The sequence below is a fragment of the Pipistrellus hanaki genome, assembly GCF_964339955.1.
Source record: "Pipistrellus hanaki genome assembly, chromosome: 10".
NCBI classification, from domain to species: domain Eukaryota; kingdom Metazoa; phylum Chordata; class Mammalia; order Chiroptera; family Vespertilionidae; genus Pipistrellus; species Pipistrellus hanaki.
Window position 1 is genome coordinate 28,204,258 of NC_140512.1, and position 21,615 is coordinate 28,225,872.

General features: G+C 38.1%; 1 protein-coding gene across 3 annotated transcripts in view; it reads left to right on the top strand.

Moving 5' to 3' along the window:
- Positions 1–21,615, top strand: part of ANKIB1 (ankyrin repeat and IBR domain containing 1) — a 102,095-nt gene that overhangs the window by 42,484 nt on the left and 37,996 nt on the right. For all 3 annotated transcript variants that reach the window (XM_084897361.1, XM_084897360.1, XM_084897362.1), the window contains exons 4-5: positions 5,521–5,703; positions 15,315–15,432. In XM_084897361.1, the coding sequence (XP_084753487.1) occupies positions 5,521–5,703; positions 15,315–15,432 (301 nt within the window). The remainder of the gene's footprint in view (positions 1–5,520; positions 5,704–15,314; positions 15,433–21,615) is intronic.

Consider the following 21,615-nt stretch of genomic DNA (forward strand, 5'->3'; position numbering starts at 1 on the left):
TTATAAATGTGAAATGACAACCTCTGTCATATCAACCATTTATTGGAAATTATGAATCTTAAGCCTCTAAGGCTAAATTGATTATTTCATGGCTAAGGTCAAGCTGTTTTGTTTTGTTTTCATCAAACTCATGCTGCTTGTTTGCAGGACAGAGCTCTTGTCTCTTTTGGCCAGCTCTTCCTTTTGTTTCTGTTGTCTGCTCTTTCTAACACCAGGTCCTTATATTGAACCTTCGCTTTGGGGTATTTTCACAATTTTCTTGAGTAAGAAAATCTGGAGTTTCAAAAATATTAATCATTCAAAATTATTTATGAGATAAAGTAGTGGTCTGTATTGGTTTGAGAATTGGAAATACTTATATGTTAAAACATTTAGTAAGGACAAACTATTGTATAAATAAAGCCCTTCTAATTCTAATTTTTTTATATTTCAAAGAATTGTTCTGAGGATCAGCAAACATTTTTTCTGTAAAAGCCCAGATAGCAAATATTTTAGGCAATTGTTCAATTCTGCAGCCGAAAAGGAGTCATAGAACAAATAGGCCTGGCAGTGTTCAATAGAACATTGTTTATAGACACTCCCACATAAATTTCTTATACATAGTATAAATAGTCTTTTTATTTTTTTTCAACTGCTTAAAATGTAAAAACAGTTTTTAGTTTTTGGTCTATACAGAAACAAGCAACAGGCTGGGTTTGGCCCCTAGGCCTTAATTTGCAGTGGATCCCTGCACTATGCAAAGAACTGGAAAAGGAAAGCTTAAGAAATTTATTTTAAATACATGAAATAACATTATCAATATCTACAAGTGCTGTATGCTTTAAGATTATACAAAATGGAACTCCTTTAAAACACATCTTCCAAGACTTTAATAGAATAAATAATGCACTTTTTTCTTAGTTGTTGAGAGTTTTTGTTTTTCTACTTTGCAATAGAGATGGACTTTGGAGAGGAATGGTGGTTAGGTCCATTAGCATGGCCCAATTAAAATCCAGTGACTTTTCTCCTTTTGGCAAACTCCCTAGAGAAGCCTCGTCAGGAGACCTCATTTTATTTATTGTATATTAGTGCTTCACATGCCATAATGATTCAATAAATGGTTGATATGACAGAGGTGTATTTTTTTAAAAATAGGGCTTAAAAGCATCTTTTTAAAATGAGTATTATCTTAGGTATTTTTTGTGCATTCATGTTTTATTTGTTTATTCACAGCTTTAATTGTAGCTGCTTGTCAGATCAAATAGAGGTCACTAGAAAACCAAAGATGCTAAGTCACACTTTTTCATTTCCAGCCACAGAACCTGTTTGACACTTTGGCAGCTATCAAAGCATTTCACACTTCATTGAAAAGCCATAGAAATCATTCACAGGTCACTGAAGAGTTTTACCTAATTATATTGTATTTTAAATACCTGGAATTTTATTTATTTATTTATTTATTAAAATATATTTTATTGATTTTTTTACATAGAGGAAGAGAGAGGGATAGAGAGTTAGAAACATCGATGAGAAAGATCATCAATCAGCTGCCTCTTGAACACCCCCTACTGGGGATGTGCCCGCAACCAAGGTACATGCCCTTGACCGGAATCGAACCCTAGACCTTTCAGTTCGAAGGCTGATGCTCTATCCACTGAGCCAAACCAGTTTTGGCAAAATACCTGGAATTTAAAACTGAAAAGAATACAGAATTTATGGTCCCAGCTCAGCAGTGGAGTAACTCTGCCTCTCTGGGACTCAGTTTTCTAATTTTTAATCAAGAAAATTATGATCTCGTTATTGCCTCCAAAATATTATGATGCTAAGGGCCATATTAATCATTTAGGCAATGGCTTAACCTCCCCATACCATGAGCACACCAGCACCTCTCCCCTCCTCTGTTCTTTCCCCAACTCAGGCATACACCTTCTAAACTCATAAGGAACCCCATGAGGCATAAGGGACCCCATGAGGCTTGCAAACAAGATAGCAATGGGCAGTGGTAGTTCATCTCAGGGAAACCCCCCTGAGCCTCTCTCCAAGGTCCCCTTTTCTCTGACTTTTTTTTCTTTTAATAAACCTTTATTGTTCAGATTATTACAGTTGTTCCTTTTTTCCCCCTCCCATAGCTCCCCTCTACCCGGTTCCCACCCCACACACTGCCCTTACCTCCCCCCCGCCATTGTCCTCATCCATAGATGTATGATTTTTGTCCAGTCTCTTCCTGCACCCCTTTCCCCCTGAGAATTGCCAGTTCACTCCCTTTCTATGCCACTGATTCTATTATATTCACCAGTTTATTCTGTTCATCAGATTTTTTATTCACTTGATTTTTAGATTCACTTGATAGATATGTATTTGTTGTTCATAATTTTTATCTTTACCTTTTTCTTCTTCTTCCTCTTCTTAAATAATACCTTTCAGTATTTCATATAACTCTGATTTGTGGTGATGAACTCCTTTAGCTTTTTTTTTTTTTTTTTTTTTAAATCTATGAAGCTCTTTATAAATGTCCTCTAATACTCACCTGGACTTGTATTGTGAATTCTTACCTACACAAAGTCAAGAACCCACACCCAGGTCCATTTTCTGTTAATAGTAGTAAGGTTTGAGTAGGTATGGTTTCACTTTTAAGTATTTAGAGAAGGCTATTCAAAATGTGGCCCTCAGACTTGTAGCATCAGTAACTACCGGGAGCTTGTTATAAATATAATCCACCAGACTTCCAGATTCCAAGTCAGAATCTAGGAGGTAGACTCCAGGGATGTTTTAAGCAAGTTCTCTGTGTTATCTATTTATTTGCACATTACAGTTCTATAAAGCACTATTCTAGGTCTCAAATATATAGATTGAAATATTTTGTGGAAGGAATGATAAGACAAATCCTGTAAAATGAAGATAGAGTCCATACAAGGAGAATAAACGAAATGCCAAGGTCAAGAATTTGGGATTTATTTATAGAAAATTGAGTCACTGAATATTTTTGATTGGTGAAGTGCTATTATAAAAGAAGATACATTAAGATTAGCTTAATGGTTGTAATGTAGATTTGAATGGAGTAATTATAAAGCAGCGTTTCTTAAGGTCTTGCTATACACAGAATGATCCTGAAACTGGTGTTCTGTTATCAATCATTAGAGGCCCGGGGCACAAAATTCATGCACAGGGGGAGGGGTCTCCCTCAGCCCACCCTGCACCCTCTCCAATCTGGGACCTCTCAGGGGCAGTCATACATCCCTCTCACAATCCAGGACTGCAGGCTCCCAACTGCTTGCCTGCCTGCCTTCCTTATTGCTCCTAACCTCTTCTGCCTGCCAGCCTGATCACCCCTAACCACACCCCTGCCAGCATGATTGATGCCTAACTGTTCCCCTGCCAGCCTAGTTACCCCTAACTGCCCTCCCCTGCAGGCCTGGTCACCCATAACTGCCCTCCCCTACAGGCCAGGTTCCCCCAATTGCTCTACTCTGCTGGCCTGGGTCTCCCCCAATTGCCCTTCCCTGCAGGCTTGGTCACCCTCAAGTTTCCTCCTCTGCCAGCGTGGTCACCTCTAACTGCCCTCCCCTGCAGGCCTGGGTCCCCCCCCCCAACTGCCCTTCCCTGCATGCTCGGTCACCCCCAACTTTACTCCTCTGCCAGCTTGGTCACCCCTAACTGCCCTCCCCTGCAGGCTTGGTCGCCCCCAACTGCCCTCCCCTGCTGGCCATCTTGTGGTGGCCATCTTGTGTCCACATGGGGGCAGGATCTTTGACTACATGGGGGCAGCCATCTTGTATTTTGGAGTGATGGTCAATCTGCATATTACTCTTTTATTAGATAGGATAGAGGTCTTGTGCACGGGTGGGGGCCAGCTGGTTTGCCCTGAAGGTTGTCCCAAATCAGGGTGGGAGCTCCCTAGAGAATGGGGTGGCCTGGACAATGGACCTGTGATGGTTTTCAGGCTGGCCACGCCCCCCGGTGACCCAAGCAGATACCCTGGTATCGGGTTTATTTACCTTCTATAATTGAAACTTTGTAGCCTGGAGCGGAGCCAAGCCTCCCTCTCGCTCCTTGGCTGCTGCCATTTCTGTTGGAATTTATGTATCTTCTATAATTGAAACTTTGTAGCCTTAAGCAGAGGCCTGGGCCTGCCAGGGTGTGTGGAAAGCTTGGCTTCCTCCATTGCCAAGTGGCCATAGCCATCTTGGTTAGGGTTAATTTGCATATTTGCTCTGATTGGCTGGTGGGTGTGGCTGGTGGGAATAGCAGAGTGGTGGATAATTTGCATATTACTCCTTTATTATATAAGATTTGGAAACTTGCTGGAAATGCAGAATCTCATGCCTCACCTTTAACTAACTTTGCCTGGCAAAAAGCTGCTCCTGTGTACCTTGCCCTCAGGCCAGACAATTCAGTTCCTTCCCATATGTCCCTGGTACCTTTCAAGCTGCTACCCTAGGGAGTGAGTCCAAGTCCATGCATGGGCCCTTTAAGAGGACTGCCCAGACTCCAGCAGCCTGAGCTTCAATCCCTACTGGTTTTTGCAGCCAGAAGTTACGGGGATTTCTCTTTCTGGCACAGGAACCCTGGGCTAGGGGGGTTGGTGAGAGACTGGGACACCTCACTCCTCAGAGGAAACCTCCATAAATGAGATATTCCTTCCAATTTTTATGTGCTCCATATGGGTGTAGGACCAGCCTGTGCCTCCTACCAGTCTGGATGTGACTTCTTCTTTACATCCTTAGTTGTTCCACTAGATTTCAGGCTATTCTCAATGATAATTGTTCAGTTGTAATTTTGATATGGTTGTGAAAGGATATGTGTACCACATTCACCTATGCTGCCATCTTGACTGGAAGCCTTTATCACTTATTTTGAGGAATATTGAAAACTGTTTTGCTCATCCTAATTTCATTTCAGTGTTTGACTGAATAACAAATGATACAAATGAAAATTTTTGTCCCCTATGTCAGGACATCCAGGTATTTGTGGCTAAAGTAACTGGTATCCTTCTTGTTTAAGAATGATTCCTAGAAATTTATAAAAAGGAAAGCATTGAATAACTATAAATTGTTTTACTGATAAGTAAAACTTTATTTTTGAATTGGGCAGAATGCTTATGAATTTCTTTTTTAGCTCTGGCCCGATAGCTCAGTTGATTAGAGTATTGTTTCCATACACCAATGTTGCAGATTTGATCCCCTGTCAGGGCACATACAAGAATCAATCAATGAATGGATAAATAAGTGGAACAACAAATTGATATTTCTCTCTTTCTCTGAAAATTAATTTTCAAAATGACTTTATTTTTAAAGTATAAGAAATTTGTGTTGTTGTAGCTTTTATTTTTAACCAAAGGAAATCATCTTAATACTAATAAACAAGAATTGCCAATCTTAAAATCAGAAGCAACTAATATCTAAATAACTTTTATTGTCATTTCAGGAACATAATATTGCATTTTTTGTGGTGTTTTCTTTATTAAAGGTTTTATATTTTTAGCATAAAAATAACTTATTTAAATATATTGTTGCAAGTTTTTGAAAAAAAACTCTTTTTTAGCTTTTAGTAAAACATGGAGGAGACTTGTTTGCTGAGAATGAAAATAAAGATACTCCTTGTGATTGTGCTGAAAAGCAACACCACAAAGATTTAGCTCTTAATCTGGAATCCCAAATGGTATTCTCACGAGATCCTGAAGCTGAAGAAATAGAAGCTGAGTATGCTGCATTAGACAAACGAGAGGTAAGGTGTGTTTTTCTAATTAAAAAGTTATATGGATTTTATTTTTTTATATTTTATTGATTTTTTACAGAGAGGAAGGGAGAGAGAGATAGAGAGCTAGAAACGTCGATGAGAGCGAAACATCGACCAGTTGCCTCTTGCATACCCCCTACCGGGGATGTGCCGCAACCAATGTACATGCCCTTGACCGGAATCGAACCCGGGACCTTTCAGTCCACAGACCGACGCTCTACCACAGCCAAACCGGCTTCGGCAAAAAAAGTTATATGGATTTTAAATTAAAAACTTTTTTCTTGTTTAAAACCCAGTTTGTGTGGTCTTTTTTGCAATGGTAAATATCCAGTCATCTACATAGCTATAAGTATAAAAATACATTTAGAAACCTGGAGGTCTAAACTTTCCTCTAACATACATGAGTGTACATAAAAAGAGAAGCCGGCCTAACCTGTTTGGCTCAATGGATAGAGCATTGGCCTGTGGACTGTAGGTTCCAGTCAAGGGCATGTACCATGCTTGCGGGCACATCCCCAGTGGGGGGCATGCAGGAGACAGCTGGTCTATGTTTCTCTCTCATTGATGTTTCTAACTCTCCCTCTCCCTTCCTCTCTGTAAAAAATCAATATACATATATATATATATATATATATATATATATATATATATATATATATATTTTTTTTTTTTTTTTTTTTTTTTTTAACAGAAAAGCTTATGTGTGGTATGAATCCTAACCGCTCCTACTAATCCAAGACTCCAATTCTTCTGTTCCTCGGTCTCTCTCTGTCTTCTGGATTGTTCTTGTCAACAAACATGCTTTGATAAATCCTATTGTAAAAAGCAAAAACAGCTAAACAGTCTTTCCATTGATCACTCTTCCCCAGCCCTGTCCCTGTCCCCTGCAGTTATAGACCATGTCTCCCATCTTTATATGGGAAAAACCAACTTAATTGTTGTCCGTTCCTACCGAATTCCTCTTTCTTCCCTTCTGTGATGTAATTGAACTTATTATCATGGACATCAAGAGTCATTTAAGTCTTTCTTATCTGAGTAAATATTACTGAGTTGTTCTAGCATAAACATCCAAAACAATCTGGGAATCCTGTCAGTTTTACCTTGAAAACTATAACCTAAATCAGTTTTACTCCTCCCATTCTCCACTCCTACTTCCCTAGGCACTTGCCACCCTCATTTCTCATATGGGCTAATGTAATAGTTTTTCCTTACTGGTCTCCTTTCTATTCTGGTTTCCTTAGAATCTATCGTGTACACAGAAGCCAGAGTGACAGTTTTAAATTAAAACAAGATTATATCACTTAAATCACTTAGTAACTTTTTATGGTACTTAAAATCTAAACTATTTACTCAGATATAATACCTTTTACGGTGTGGCTACTACCTACCTCTTCAGTGTTATCTCAAACATTTTTTCTTAACTCCCTTTGCTCTAATTACTATACCTAGACTACCAAGACTTTGCATTTGCTATTTTTTTTTTGTCTGAAATCTCCCAGTTTTTCTCTTGACTAACTCAATATCACTTTTTCAGATAGGCAGTCTTTAATCATTCTTTCTAAAATAGGTCCATCTCCTTCCATTATTCTTCATTATAATATCCTGTTCATCCTTCTTAGCATTTATCATGTGCTGTAATTATTTTTTATATGTTTGTTTACTTGTTTACTTCCTATCTTATTAGATTGTCAACTCCACAAAGACCAGGGTCTTAACTGCCTTACTCAACAGTGTATACTCAGTGTCTAATCCACTAGTACACAGTGGGTACCAATAGATATTTCTTAGATAGAAAAACTATATAAGACACAATAAATTTTTCCTCCTCAAATGATCCTGATTTTAAGTTCAGTGCTAACTTGATTCTAAAAGAAATTTTATTACTCTTCTTTGTGTTTAATTGTATTGTTACTTTTCTTTTTCCCATGAATTCCCAGCAGTTTGGGGGCTGCTATACTTTCCAAATCGGCAAAAGAACTGAGTTTCTTAGAATTAAAAGATTTCCGTTTCTTTACCTTTTGTGATTCTTTAGTTAGATTGTTTAATATTTATTCAGATTAAGTATACATAGAGAGAAGGCTGATGTCCTAAGCATTTTAATGTGGTTGTTGAAGTCACATAATAACCTTGAAATGACAATTAAGACCCCTTCTTTTTTTAAATGAGGAAGATAAACCAGAAAATAATTGAATAACTAATCTGGACCAAAGGGAGCTGAACCTGGTTCTTATGACTTAAAAATCTAAGAATCTCTATTTGCTATGCTGCCTACCTTTTGACAGCCCATACATAGAAATTATAATGAAATAATTGATAAAGTAATTCAGTCAAGACATTTAAACAATAATATTCTAGAAATAATGTTGGTGTGAGTAAACTGAAAGACATTTAGGTCTTTTCATCAAGATATCTTAATTTATTAGTAAATTTTAAAAACAGTGGTACTCATCAGTAGATTTAATATCTAAATGAACATAGTATAACTATAATAAACTATTATGTTAAGGCAAAAATATTTACAGAACAATATGACACTAATTGAAGAGCCCTACTCACAATAGCCAAAACTTGAAGACAGCCAAAATGTCTATAACACATAAATGGGTAAATAAAATGATATATATAAGCAATGGAATACTACTCAGCCATAAAAAGACCTGAAGTACTAACATATGCTAAAAATATGATCAATCTCAAAAACATTATGCTAAGTGAAAAAAGTCAGGCACAAAACGGCACATATTGAGTAACTCCATGTATATGAAATGTCCAGAGTAAATAAATCCATAGAAATGAAAAGTACATTAGTGATTGCCAGGGGCTGGGAAGAAGAAGGAATGTGACTACTTTATGGGTATTGGGTTTCTTTTGGGGTGATGAGAATGTTTTGGAACTAGATACAGGTGGTGGTTGTACAACATTGTGAATGTACTAGAGGCCACTGAACCGTACACTTTAAAATGGTTAATTTTAAGTTATGTGAGTTTCGTAACAGTTTTTAAAAAGAATGTTTGGTGTTTGCTTTTTGAATGTAAACAATGCTTTTTTAAAATTCATTTTTGTATCTTTGACCCTGATCAATTTTTGGATTATTCTGTCTATGCTAGATTTTACATGACCTGCTATGTAATTGTATTAAGTTACATAATTAGGACTTTTTAAAATTTATGTTCCCAAGGTTCAGTGTTTATTTTAGCTAAGGCTTCTTTCTATTCAGTTAATGATCTGGAGAGTGTATAATATTATATCTCTATAATTTCTTATTGACACATTTTAGTTGAGCTCTTTCCTCTGCATGATTAGTTTATAAATGTAAAATCTACTTCATTCATTAATTCTACAAAACTGAGTAACTGCTCTGCCAGACAATGTTTTAGGAGCTTAGAGATTCAGTGAGGAACAAAGATAAACTCCTGCCTTCTATGGGCTTATGTTTCATCATGAACAGAGAGACACACACAAATAAGTTTAAAAATAAATGAACATGATTTCTGAGAATGGTAACAGCCATAAAAAAATAAAAACAAGATGATGTATTAGAGTGATGGCTGAGAGCAGTGTGTTCAATTTATTGGAGCCCCAAGAAAGAGCAGAGAAACTAAGTAATGGGCCTCATAGAGGACAGGCTGTAGGAGTGGAGTGTGTGTTTGTACCTGGGTAAATGAAGGAGAAACTGAACATTGCACTGCTATGAAAGTCATCTAAAGATTCCCACCTTCCAATCTGTAATTCAGGAAGGTTCCAGGCTCTTTTTCTGGTAGGAAATTTATATGCTGGACTTTGCCTTAATTAGCTACCCCAGTTAGCATAAGGCTTAATGTACTCCATGTGCCTTCCTCTTAGTCAAAGTACACATTAGGGTAGCATAGGTCTTGATAGCCAGATGAGAACAGCTGAGTAAGTAGCATGGAAACTAAAATGAAGGGAAGAGTCTCAGAATCCTAAAGGCATTCTCTAGCTATTTGTTCCCCTCTCTTCCAGGCTAAGCTCATAGATCATTAAGGAGAGATTTGTATTAAAATGAATTGGAAATATCCTCTCCTTTCCCTGAGTGTCTTAAAATTTTAACAATTACATTATATTTTGGTAAAGAAGTACTCATTTTTTCATTTTTTAACAATGAACATGTTTTACCTATATTATTGGAGGGAGGGGACAGCTATTTTCATTGTGAGAAAAAAGAAATACTTCTTTCATAACTCCTTTGTCATAGTCTTTTCTGAAACAAGTAGGGGCCCGGTGAATGAAATTCGTGCACTGGGACGTGGTCCCTCAGCCTAGCCTGCCCCCTATCACATACTGGGAGCCCTCAGAGGATGTCCTATGGATGGCTTAAGCCCGCTCCCCATTGGGAGCAGACCTAAGCCACAGTGTGGCCTCCGTTTGCAGGAGGTGACTGGGCTGATCAGGGGAAGGGGCCGAGAATGTTTTTAACAGTTTTTAAAAACCAAACATTGTTTTTAAAAACTGTTATGAAACTCAAATAACTTAAAATTAACCATTTTAAAGTGTACGGTTCAGTGGCCTCTAGTATATTCACAATGTTGTACAACCACCACCTGTATCTAGTTCAAAAACATTCTTATCACCAGCCCCATCACCCCACTGCTGCAGCCACTGCCAGTCACCACAGCTGCTAAGGTATTTTCATCAACACGGACTTCAGTCCCTTCACCATGAAAAATGACAACTTTCTTTAAGTATTTTTAAGATGTGTCTTTCATAGGATATGACATTTCTTTTTCTTTTTTAAAAATATATTTTATTGATTTTTTTTTTACAGAGAGGAAGGGAGAGGGATAGAGAATTAGAAACATCTATGAGAGAGAAACATCTATCAGCTGCCTCCTGCACACCCCTTACTGGTACATGCCCTTGACCAGAATCAAACCTGGGACCCTTGAGTCTGCAGGCCGATACTCTAGCCAATGAGCCAAACCAGTTAGGTCGGATATGACATTTCTTTCTTTATTTTTCTTTTTATCCTCACCATTGATATTTTCCCCTTCCTTCCAATCCCAAGCACAGTCCCTCCCCAAGCCTAAAGCCTCTGCCTCTCTTTCTCCCCCCCCCCCCCCCAAAGCAAGCAGGGCGGGATGGGCGGGGCCTGCCCGCCCCACCGTGCCCACAGTCACCTCCTCCATCGTCTCTGCAGCTGCGGGCCTTGCCCCACTCCACACGCACTGCCAGTGCTTTCCCTCCAGCAGCCACAGCCGCCTTGCTTTCCACTTCCCCTCCCTCTTCCTTCTATGCTGTCTTCACTCCTCTCTTCCTTTGTGTATTCAAATTAACCGCCATCTTTGTTGTTAATTTGCATACTCTGGTTGGGGGGTGTGGCTTGTGTGGCTGAGTGATGGTTAATTTGCTTATTACTCTATTATTAGGTTATATTTTGAAGGTACTATCACTTTATACATGGTATCAAAGTGGTTTAGTTTGTATGTTGGGCTGTTTTGCATTTCTTTGGCGATATTTTTATAGCAATAGTATGTACAGATGCAAAAGAGGCACTTTCAGCCCAGTTGGTGTGGCTCAGTGATTGAGTGTCAAGCCATGAAGCATGAGGTCACCGCTTTGATTCTCAGTCAGGGCACATGCCTGGGTTGCAGGCTTGATCCCCAGTAGGGGTCATACAGGAGGCAGCCCACTGATGTTTCTCTCTCTCTATTCCTCTCCCTTTCTCTCTAAAATCAATTTTTTAAAAACATTTAAAAACAAACAAAAAGTCATTTTCATACTCCTTTTAAATTAGTTTTCTTTTTCCTTCTTTGTATCAGGACTGACTGCTTTGAAGGTTATTTGTGTTTAATCTGAAAATAGAAGCAGTTTGTCTTTGCAACAGGAAAGAGAAAGGCACCTTCATTTTAATCCTTCCTGCAGAAGCAAGGACTGGTGCCCACTTGGGACTGAGCAATGTATTGAAATGCTTCACATGACCTAATTATAGTTCTGTTGCAGAGATTCAGAGTGAATATCTTACATACTCATGAAGGCAGCATGTCTTTCTCCTTCAAGAACTATTTTTCTTCTATTGTAACCTATTTAAGATTTTAAAACTGCATTTTAAAGAAACCTTATGCAGATTGCTTTTTATTATCACTTCGTTAATATTTCTAAAATTAAATCTTATTTTGCTCAACATAAATGAGGTAGAAGGATGGTTATTCTGGGGGAAAAAATTTTTTTTAACAAAATACCAGGAAATACACAATTGCCACCACTAGAAATACCAAGAAATATTCACCCTCTGCTAATTTAAGAGAGGTACCTGGGAATTTGGAACTCCATTTTTTAGAAGCAATGATATACATAATGTATAATTTCTAGCCTGGAATGAGTACTACAAATCCTATCTAATAGAAGGAATATGCTAACTGACCCTCACACCGTCACAAAGATGCAAGCACCCACAGCCAATAAGGAGGGAATATGCTAATTGACTGCCCCACCCTCAAAGATGGCAGCGCCCACAGCCACAAGATGGCGGCACCCAGGGCCGACCTGAGGTGCAGGTAAGCCTCTGATTGCGGCTGCCCAGCCACCCAGGACCACCCAAGGCTCAGATAACCAGGGCTAGCTGAGGCTTGTGCTGCCAGAAATGGCGGCAGCAGAGGTGTGATGGGGCGTCACCTTCCCCTGATCACTGGGTCACCTCCCATCCCTGAGGGCTCCCCGACTGTGAGAGGGAGCAGGGCAGGCTGAGGGCCTCTAGTTTAACCATAAAAGGACTTGTTAGGTTTTTGCAAGGGAATGTGTGATTCACAAGTTACCTGTACATGATGATTTGAGGAGCTTTTCAAACAATGGTTTGGATTTACTTGCAATTTTTTTTCTTTTGTAGTTAATGGTGCTCCTATATAGAATAGGTTAAATTTTCTTTGTTTTTTTTTCTAGTTATGTTCATATGATATCTGTATATGTAGAGGTTCATAGCAGTGTATGTGAATGCATACACAGATGCAGTAGACAATGCATTGTCATACGAAATGTATTTAGCATAAGTTTTCACTATTTTTAAAAGGAATAGCAGTGCAAACTGAGTGTGTGCTCTGCCACTGTTGAAAGTTCTAACATCTCCAGTGATTTAGCTTTTATTTTTTAATTATTTTTTTTCTACAAAACATGTTCTGTATAAAAAGCAGAATGAAATGTTTATTGTTCTACTACTTATAAATAATCCTTATAACATTGTGCAGGATTGTCTTCCATTTTTCATAACTGGAATGATATTTTATATCTTACAGTTTTTTTCCTCATTAGCATTTCTTTTTTTATTATTGATTTGGGGGGGCAGGAAGAGAGAAAGGGGAGAGAGAGAGAGAGAGAGACATCAATTTGTTGTTCCACTTATTTATACATTTATTGGTTGTTTCTTACATGTGCCCTGAGTGGGGATTGAACCCAAAACCTTGCGTATGGGATGATGATGTAACCAACTGAAGCTACCCAGGCAAAGATTTTCTTAAACTTTCTTAATATTTACAAATTCATCATGCCAATCATCTTGAATGACTGCAGACTATTCTAACTTGTAAATATCCTATATCTCCTTTAATGTACACTTAGGTTACTTACATTTTGTCATTTTTATAACAAACATTGCAAATGACTACAATTTCCCCCACATTTATGATTATACTTTAGGATAGATTTCTACAAATTTCTGGGTCAAAGATAATTGTTTTAAAGATTCATAATACATGCTTGGTTGTTAAATGATATACCAATTTTTATTTTTACCCACAAGGTATCAGAGGGCCATCTCACTGAAACCTTTCCAATATTGAGTATATTCTCTTATTGGCCATAGACACTTTGCTAAATTTAAAAGTAATGCAATTTTTATGTTTAAAACTTGGCAGATATTTATACAGTCAAGTCTGTTACTCTTTTCTGTCATTAATACATGCATTGCCTATATATGTGTTCCTGCTAGAAGATATGTAAGGAGCAAGAAACAGGGGTGAATGCCTAGTCTGTGGGGCAAAAGGGACATATGTAATATTTCAACAATAAAGAATTTTTTTAAAAGAAAGAAAATAAACATGTCAACTGAGAAATTATTCCTGGTTAATAGAGTCCCAGTCATACAGGATTAACTGAGAATTGATGAAATGATTTACCAAAAAAACAAAGCAAGAAATAAAGATAATATCTAATTTTAAAATATCTGTAAGTCAACTACAATGGGTGTGTTTTGCTACCTATCATAATGGAGACTGTGATAGATGCTACCAGAGGACATCCTCAATGGTTGTTATTCTGATAAGTACTTGGTAATTTCTGCTGCCTTTTAAGCTGTGGCTTTTAGTTCTGTCATGTTGTAAATCAGTGAGCCGACATGAGACGCCTTCATAAGCCAAATTAATTTGAAATTTTATGCTTTTTTCAGCTCATTGTCTTTCAAATTTGGGACAAGACTTCCAGACCTTCGGAGAAAGAAGGCCTGTGTTTTGGGATGGGGCCATGAGACCATATCTCAAGGCCTCGCCTGACACCAGACTAACAACTCTGTCTGGGGCCTAGTTTATGGCCTCTCTGGAATGGGAGTAGTCTTACTTTCCCCTATTATTTAAGTAAGCAAGTGTTTACAGAAACCAAAATAGCAGGGTTAAAATTTCAAACAGCAGTTTTTACACAAAATGGAGGTTACTATGCTTCAGTTCCATGCAGCATGCTTAAAACTGTTTAAAGGATTGAAATAGATATGTATATCAGTATTAATAATGCAAACACAATAAAATTAAGAAAAGCAGATTGCTTTTATATATATAATGTTATGCCATAATATTATGGCAGCTATCAATCAAATTCATGGTAGTGATTGTCACAGGCCAGGATGAGGGAAATTAAGGAAGTGTAATAGGCTAACATGTCACAGAATATGAGGTTTTGCTTCTTTTGTTTCATTTTGTTTTTAAAGTGACTTAAATAAGAAACAATGTTGTCAATAATTGAATAGTTCGATATATGATTTTATTCTTTATATACATTTTCTGTTAAAACAATAACAAAAAAGATAGATAAAAGATAGCAAAAAAAACCTGAGGTAATATAACACCTATATGAAAACTAGGGAACATTCATGAACGCTAGAATAAATATATTGAACTAATGTATTTATGGGTAAAAAGTTTGAATAGTATAGATTAGTTACTTCTCTCCAAACTAATTAATAGGTATTATATAATCCCACTAGCAGTCTAAATCGGTTCTTAAGCATAAATGTTTTGTGGTTTCGTGATTAAAACTGCTTAAATTAACACATTTATTTATAATTGGTTTGCAACAAAACTAGATAAAAAATACTTGAGAACTTCAATCATGATTGCTCGATGTATTATCCAAATTTTCAAAATGGTCTTTTCATTATAGTATGATACTAAGATGCATGATCCCTGGCATTCATTTTTCAGTTTAAAAAGACCTGAGAAAGAGTAGTTTGAAGTCCATGATAGTGGAGCATATAGAACCTTTTGAACTTCCATAACCCAACTGAAACTGAAAGATCAAATAAATAATAATCTTTTGTTTATAGGCATTTTGAACTTCCTAAGAGTATAATGGACAATTTAACTTTGTTTTCCTTCTTTTCAAAGCCATATGAAGGATTAAGGCCTCAGGATCTTCGAAGATTGAAGGATATGCTTATTGTGGAAACTGCAGACATGCTCCAGGCTCCACTGTTTACTGCGGAAGCTTTACTTCGAGCTCATGGTAATGAAACACGTTGTGCTTCTAATCATATGGGTGTCTTTTAAAGCTTTTCAGAGTTAAAATATGGCTATTTTAAAATAATAGTTTGTTAAACAAGCCTGAGTCGATCTTTGGGCAGTGATTACAGTACCTAGCATCTTTATAATATTTTGTGTTTTGAAGTGCAAACTAGCTGTAAATCACAGAGGAAAAATGGGAAATTTCTATTTTAAGAATCAAGCTACTAAACCAACCCTATAGTTTGTCTAATTTTAGAAATGTAACTGATTTGAGCAGTTTTGAGCATTGCAATCCATAGTCCCAGTCCAGGTTTTACTTGTCAATTAAATACTTAACAATTGTGTTATTAGTATTATCACTTTATTTTATATAAAAGCTGTTTCTCACCATGAAATGCGCAAAGCAAAATTGTAGAGTCAATGGAAGAATATACTATCCCCTCTTAAGGTTTGTTTTGAAGGAATTACTCATTTTACTTAGGAAAAGTACTCAGCTTGACACTTAGCATAGCCATTCTGGGAGTTGTCACATGCTGAGCTGGATATATGGACCCTTTCTTTGCACATTTGATATTTAACATTGTGCTTGGTTTCAAAGACAATTTTAACTATAAATTTAAAAATACATATTTTATTGATTTTTTACAGAGAGGGATAGAGAGTTAGAAACATCGATGAGAAACATTGATCAGCTGTCTCTTGCACACCCCCTACTGGGGATGTGCCCACAACCAAGGTACATGCCCTTGACCGGAATCGAACCTGGGACCTTTCAGTCCACAGGCCAACGCTCTATCCACTGAGCCAAACTGGTTTCGGCTTAACTATAAATTAATTTATACTAAAATAGACTGTTAACTTCAAAATTTTTTGATATAATCATTTGATCAGAAGAAAATTTGAAACTCCATGTTTCATTATTTTTTGATCACCACCATGAATAATTTGGTATATAATCCTCCAGAATTGTTACCTTTAATATTATATTTCCTGGAGTACTGTACTTGACACTCGTTTTTACTTTATAACCAGCAACTGTCAAATTTTAGAGTAAATAAGAATTTCCTGGGAAACTAACCAGAGGTTCTTAGGATTGATTCTTGAGAGTCCCAAGTCATTAGATGAGGGTAAGGCATAAAAAAGTGTGTTGTAAACAAGCCTACATTGCTATGTACATTTATCTAATGAAACCAAAGATTTCAAATACCATCTGAACAGTAAAGAATATATCTACAACCTGATTTGATTAGGTATTCAAGGCTGTATTTCTAACTGTCTATTTAACATTTTCTCATTCTCAAGATGTTTACCCTGAACTCATCATTTTTCCCATTGTCTTAATACATGGGCACCAGCATTTATCTAAGTACTGTAGCCAAAAACTTGAAAGTCATATTTGACTCCTCCATTTCTATTATATTTGGCCACAGTCTTATTTCTCTTCCTAAATGTCACTGATCCTCCTCCAACCCTCCCTAACTGATTCTATTCCCACTGCCACCAACTTAAATTCAGGCTGTCATTATTTTTCATTGAACTGTAGTCTCCCGAGTCCAGGTTTCCAGTGTTTCCTTTCCTCTTTCTTTGCCATTAGACTTTTTTTTTTTTTTTTTTTAATGCACATTTGAGCATCTTACTCCCCTGCTGAAAAGCCCTTCACTGGCTTTCCACAGACTTACAATCATCCAGACTCTCTAGTAGATCTTCTTCATGACATAGGTTTCTTTACTGAGGCTATTAATCTTCCTGCTTTTTATTTTTAGTATCTCTTTATTTATTTCAGAGAGGAAGAGAGAGGGAGAGAGAGATAGAAACATCAATGAATCAATGATGGCATTGGGGGGGCTGCCTCCTGCATGTCCTCCTTCCCCCATCTGGGGATAGAGCCCGTAACCTGGACATATGTCCTGACTGGGAATCAAACGATGACCTCCTGATTCATAGGTTGATGCTCAACCACTGAGCCTCGCCAGCCAGGCACCACTTTTTTACTTTCCCACTCTTAGTTGTCTTTAGAAGTCACCTCTTCCAGGAAACCTTTTCTTCTCATTTGGTCCCAAGTCTGCTTTGAGACCCTTCCTGTCTATTCCCATTATATCCTGTGCATATCAAAGCCATACACTTAGAATAGAATATTGTGATAATCTATTTGCTTTTCCTCTGTATTAACCTGGGAGCTCTTAGAAGGCAGCTTTCATTGTTTTTGTTTGTTCATTTCTATAATATCTGACATAGATTAAATCCTCAGAAATAATAATAGAATAAGTAGACAATATAGCTGAAGTGTTATATATATATATTTTTTAAATTCACCTTTTTATTATAAAATTACATTTCTTCATTGTCATCTTTCTAAACTTGAAGTAAATCATTTGGAAACAAATTTAAACCAGGGCCAAACATGAAATTCAGAATAGCTTTTAAAATAATAAAATTTAAAGATAAAATATTTTCTTTTTAGCCAGTAATAATGCTTAACAGTCATTATATAAAAACTTCTACAAAAGCACAGACTATCTTAAGTTGTGTTTCTTTAGCATAAGTTTCCCAGCACAAGAAAGTATATCCATGAGCTTTTAATTACAGAGGGTACATTTAAATATACTATAAATCTGGCAGAAAAGTGGAAGCAGTCCATTAGTGGGGAGCCATGACATGACAGTTGCATTAGTTTAGGGTAGGCTAACTGTTGAAAGAAAAGTATAAACTCAAACACAGTAAACATTTATTAATCATATAATAATCAAAAGTGTTTCTCTTCATGGTTAGAAGTGGGAAAGGGATTTTGTTCACACATTTATTCAGGAACCTTAATTGATTGAGACTTTGCTATCTTATACAAAGTGATTTCCAAGCTTCATTCTGGGGATTATTTCCATTCCAGCCAGACAGTCAGAAAAAGGAAAGAGCATGGAGAAATAAATGTAGGAGAAATAAATGCTCTGCCTGATTCTCTGGTATTCCCTATTTACATATTTGGCAGTACCAACCAACCAATTGGGTAAACCTGGACACTAACTTTGACATTTCCTCTCCGTTAGACTCAATATCCTGTTTTCACCAAGTTGTCAGTTTCACCTCTCAAATTGTAAACTTCTGCCTTTATCTTCTTCCACACTTCAACCAACCACCGAGATCCAGCTGCCATCATCTTTCACTTATACTACCCAATAGCCTGCTCAACCTTCCAATTTTGCCCTATCCAATTTCTTCATTTGTTTCTTTGTTTTCCCTACTGTAGTCAGACTGATCTTTTCAAATGCATTCATGAAAACCTGTCTTTCCTAACTCCACACTCTACTTTTCACTGACTTCCTATCACTACTAAACTAATAATAGCAATGTTATTGAAGTCCTGCATAGCCAGCCCCTATTTCTTCAGCCCCATCTCACACTGTGCTTCCCCTCTAGTCTCCATGCTGCAGCTACATTGATCTTTTTAATTTCATGAGGTTGCCACCTTCCCTTCTGCCACAAGGTCTTTGAACACGCTATCATCTGTCCAGGGTGTCTTCCCCTCTACCTTTTACCTAGGTAAATCCTACTTATCCTTCAGATGTCTCTCCAGGCCATTTTCCCAGTCACCTTATCTGACTTCTCTGACTGGATCCTCTACCTCTCTCTTCTTCATGTCTCTTCTGACATTGATGATTGTTTATTAAACGTGTTGATTTTCCTTAAGGTCTTTCTCCTTATTAAACTACTAGAGGCCCAGTGCTTGAAATTCGAGCATGGGCTTGGGGGTCCCTTAGCCCGGCCTGCACCCTCTCACAATCCGGGACCGCTGGCTCCTAACCACTCTGCCTGATTGCCCCTAATTACTCTCCTGCCTGATTGCTCCTGACTCCCTCTGCCTTACTGCCCCTGACCACTCACCTGCCTGCCTGATCTCCCCTAACTGCTCGCCTGCCTGCTTGATTGCCCCTAACCACCTCTGCCTCTGCCCCCCCACCACCAGGGCTTCATCCGGAAGGTCATCCAAAAGGTCATTCAGCTGACAGGTCTAATTAGCATATTATGCTTTTATTATAGACTAGGGGCCCAGCTCACGAATTCGTGCATCTTGAAAGGAACTGTGGGCCACAAGGCTGCAGTGGGTGCAGGGGTGGGTCTAGCCCATCCTCTGCACCCCAACCCAGTCCCTCCTGCCATGGCCCCCTCCCCTGTCTGCTGGCAGCCCTGCTCCCGGCACTGGCCCCACTCACACTCAGTAACAGCATGGAGCTATTGGGGTCGGCGCCAGCAGTGGGTGTGAGTAGCAGCTGCTGCCCCAATCTCCCCTCAGGAGCATGGGGAGGTGGAGAAGCCCTCAGAGCAATCAGGCCAGAAGCTGCTGCTTGCACCCACTGACGGCACCAAGCAATCAGGACCAGCACTGGGCGCCCGCAGCAGGTATGAGCAACTGCTCTGGTGCTGGCAGAGGGTACTAGCCAGCCTGGCACCAGCAGCAGGTACAAGCACCAGGCAGGACCACGGCATATAAGAGCAAAGAATTTTCAGTAACCACCAGAGGCTTGCCCTGATGACAGCAATCAGCACCCCGCCTTGGTCTGGCACCCATGCTTACGTGCTCTACCATCCCACAGCACCAACACCCACCATGTTCCCTGCGTGCCCCTAGTGGTCAGCACAGGTCATAGCGACCAGTTGTTTGGTTGTTCCACCGTTCGGTCTATTTGCATATTAGCCATTTATTATATAGGATAAGGCAGGAATTGTGCCTGGTTTTTCCTTCCATTGTATTTCTACTGTCTGACACAATGCATGGCACATAAAAGGCATTGAATAAATATTTGCTACATAAATGATGTGATAGAATCCAAACAAATTTTTCTGAAAAATATTTGTAGTAGATAAGACTAAAGTTTACCATATTTGATATCTCTATGTGTGAAGTATAGTAATTATTTTTTCCTTTATTATAGTGACATAATGGAGACTTTTGAAAAGTAATCATACTCTTCTAAGAAAAGTAATTTTAACTTTTTAAGTAAGACTTATCAAAACACTGAGGTCCATTTAGCAACATTTCCTAGATTGTACTCATGTGCAGTATTTTTCAATTGTTGTATTTTTTTTTTTTTTTTTACTTTTTGTATTCTGGCCCCTTTTTCTAGTCTTATTTTTCATCTCCCCAGGCCACCACATAATATAGTATAATTTTGCAGAACCACACATCTGTCTCCGTTATACTTCTGTGCCTTTTCACATATGGTTTATACAGGCGGAAATGCATTCCCTCTATCTTCATTGCATGTCTGAGTCGTAATTATTCTGTTTAAACCACCAAATACATTGACATGTATGAGTCATAATTATCCTGTTTAATCAAACAAATACATGGTCGAAAACAGTCTTATATAGAAAATTTCCATAGAGAATGAGCCTACAGTAAATAATTGAGTCTGTACCACTCTTGACCCTACACTTGGTTGTGCTACACTTGGAGTCACAGAAATCAGTTAAATAATCCCTTACTATCTTTGTGAGCCTTGGTAGGTTATATAACTTCTCTGAGTATTCGTTTCTTCACCTCAATAATGATTGAAAAGTTTATTGTGAAGAATAAATTAAATAATGTGAGTAAAATACCTAGCAAAATAATTGGATATGTTATTTTATTATTTTAAAGAGTTAGGATTTCATGGCTCTGGACTTTATAATAAGGTGCTTCATTTGGTTGTTTTTAAAGTGTTCATAGTAAGTATGAAGATAATATTTTTTAGGTAAGCCAGATTGGAGCTCATTTACTACAGAATTTATACCTAATTCACTAAAATTTTATTTATAACCATAATCCCTTCAGAAGTTCCTTCTGCTTTCAAGCTTTTTATTAAATGACTAGAGGCCTGGTGCCCAAAAATTCATGCATGGGGCAGGGGTGGGGAGTGTCCCTCAGCCTAGCCTGCACCCTCTCCAATCTGGGACCCCTAGGGGATGTCTGTCTGTAAACTGGCAGTAGGACATCCCTCTCACAATCCAGGATTGCTGGCTCCTAACCACTCACCCGCCTGATTACCCCTAACCACTTCTGCCTGTCAGCCTGATTGCCCTCTATTTGCTCCCCTCCTGGCCTGATTGACCCCTAACTGTTGCCCTGCCGGCCTGATCACCCCAACTGCCCTCCCCTCCCTGCCTGGTCACCCCTAATTGCCCTCCCCTGTCAGCCATCTTGTGAAGATGT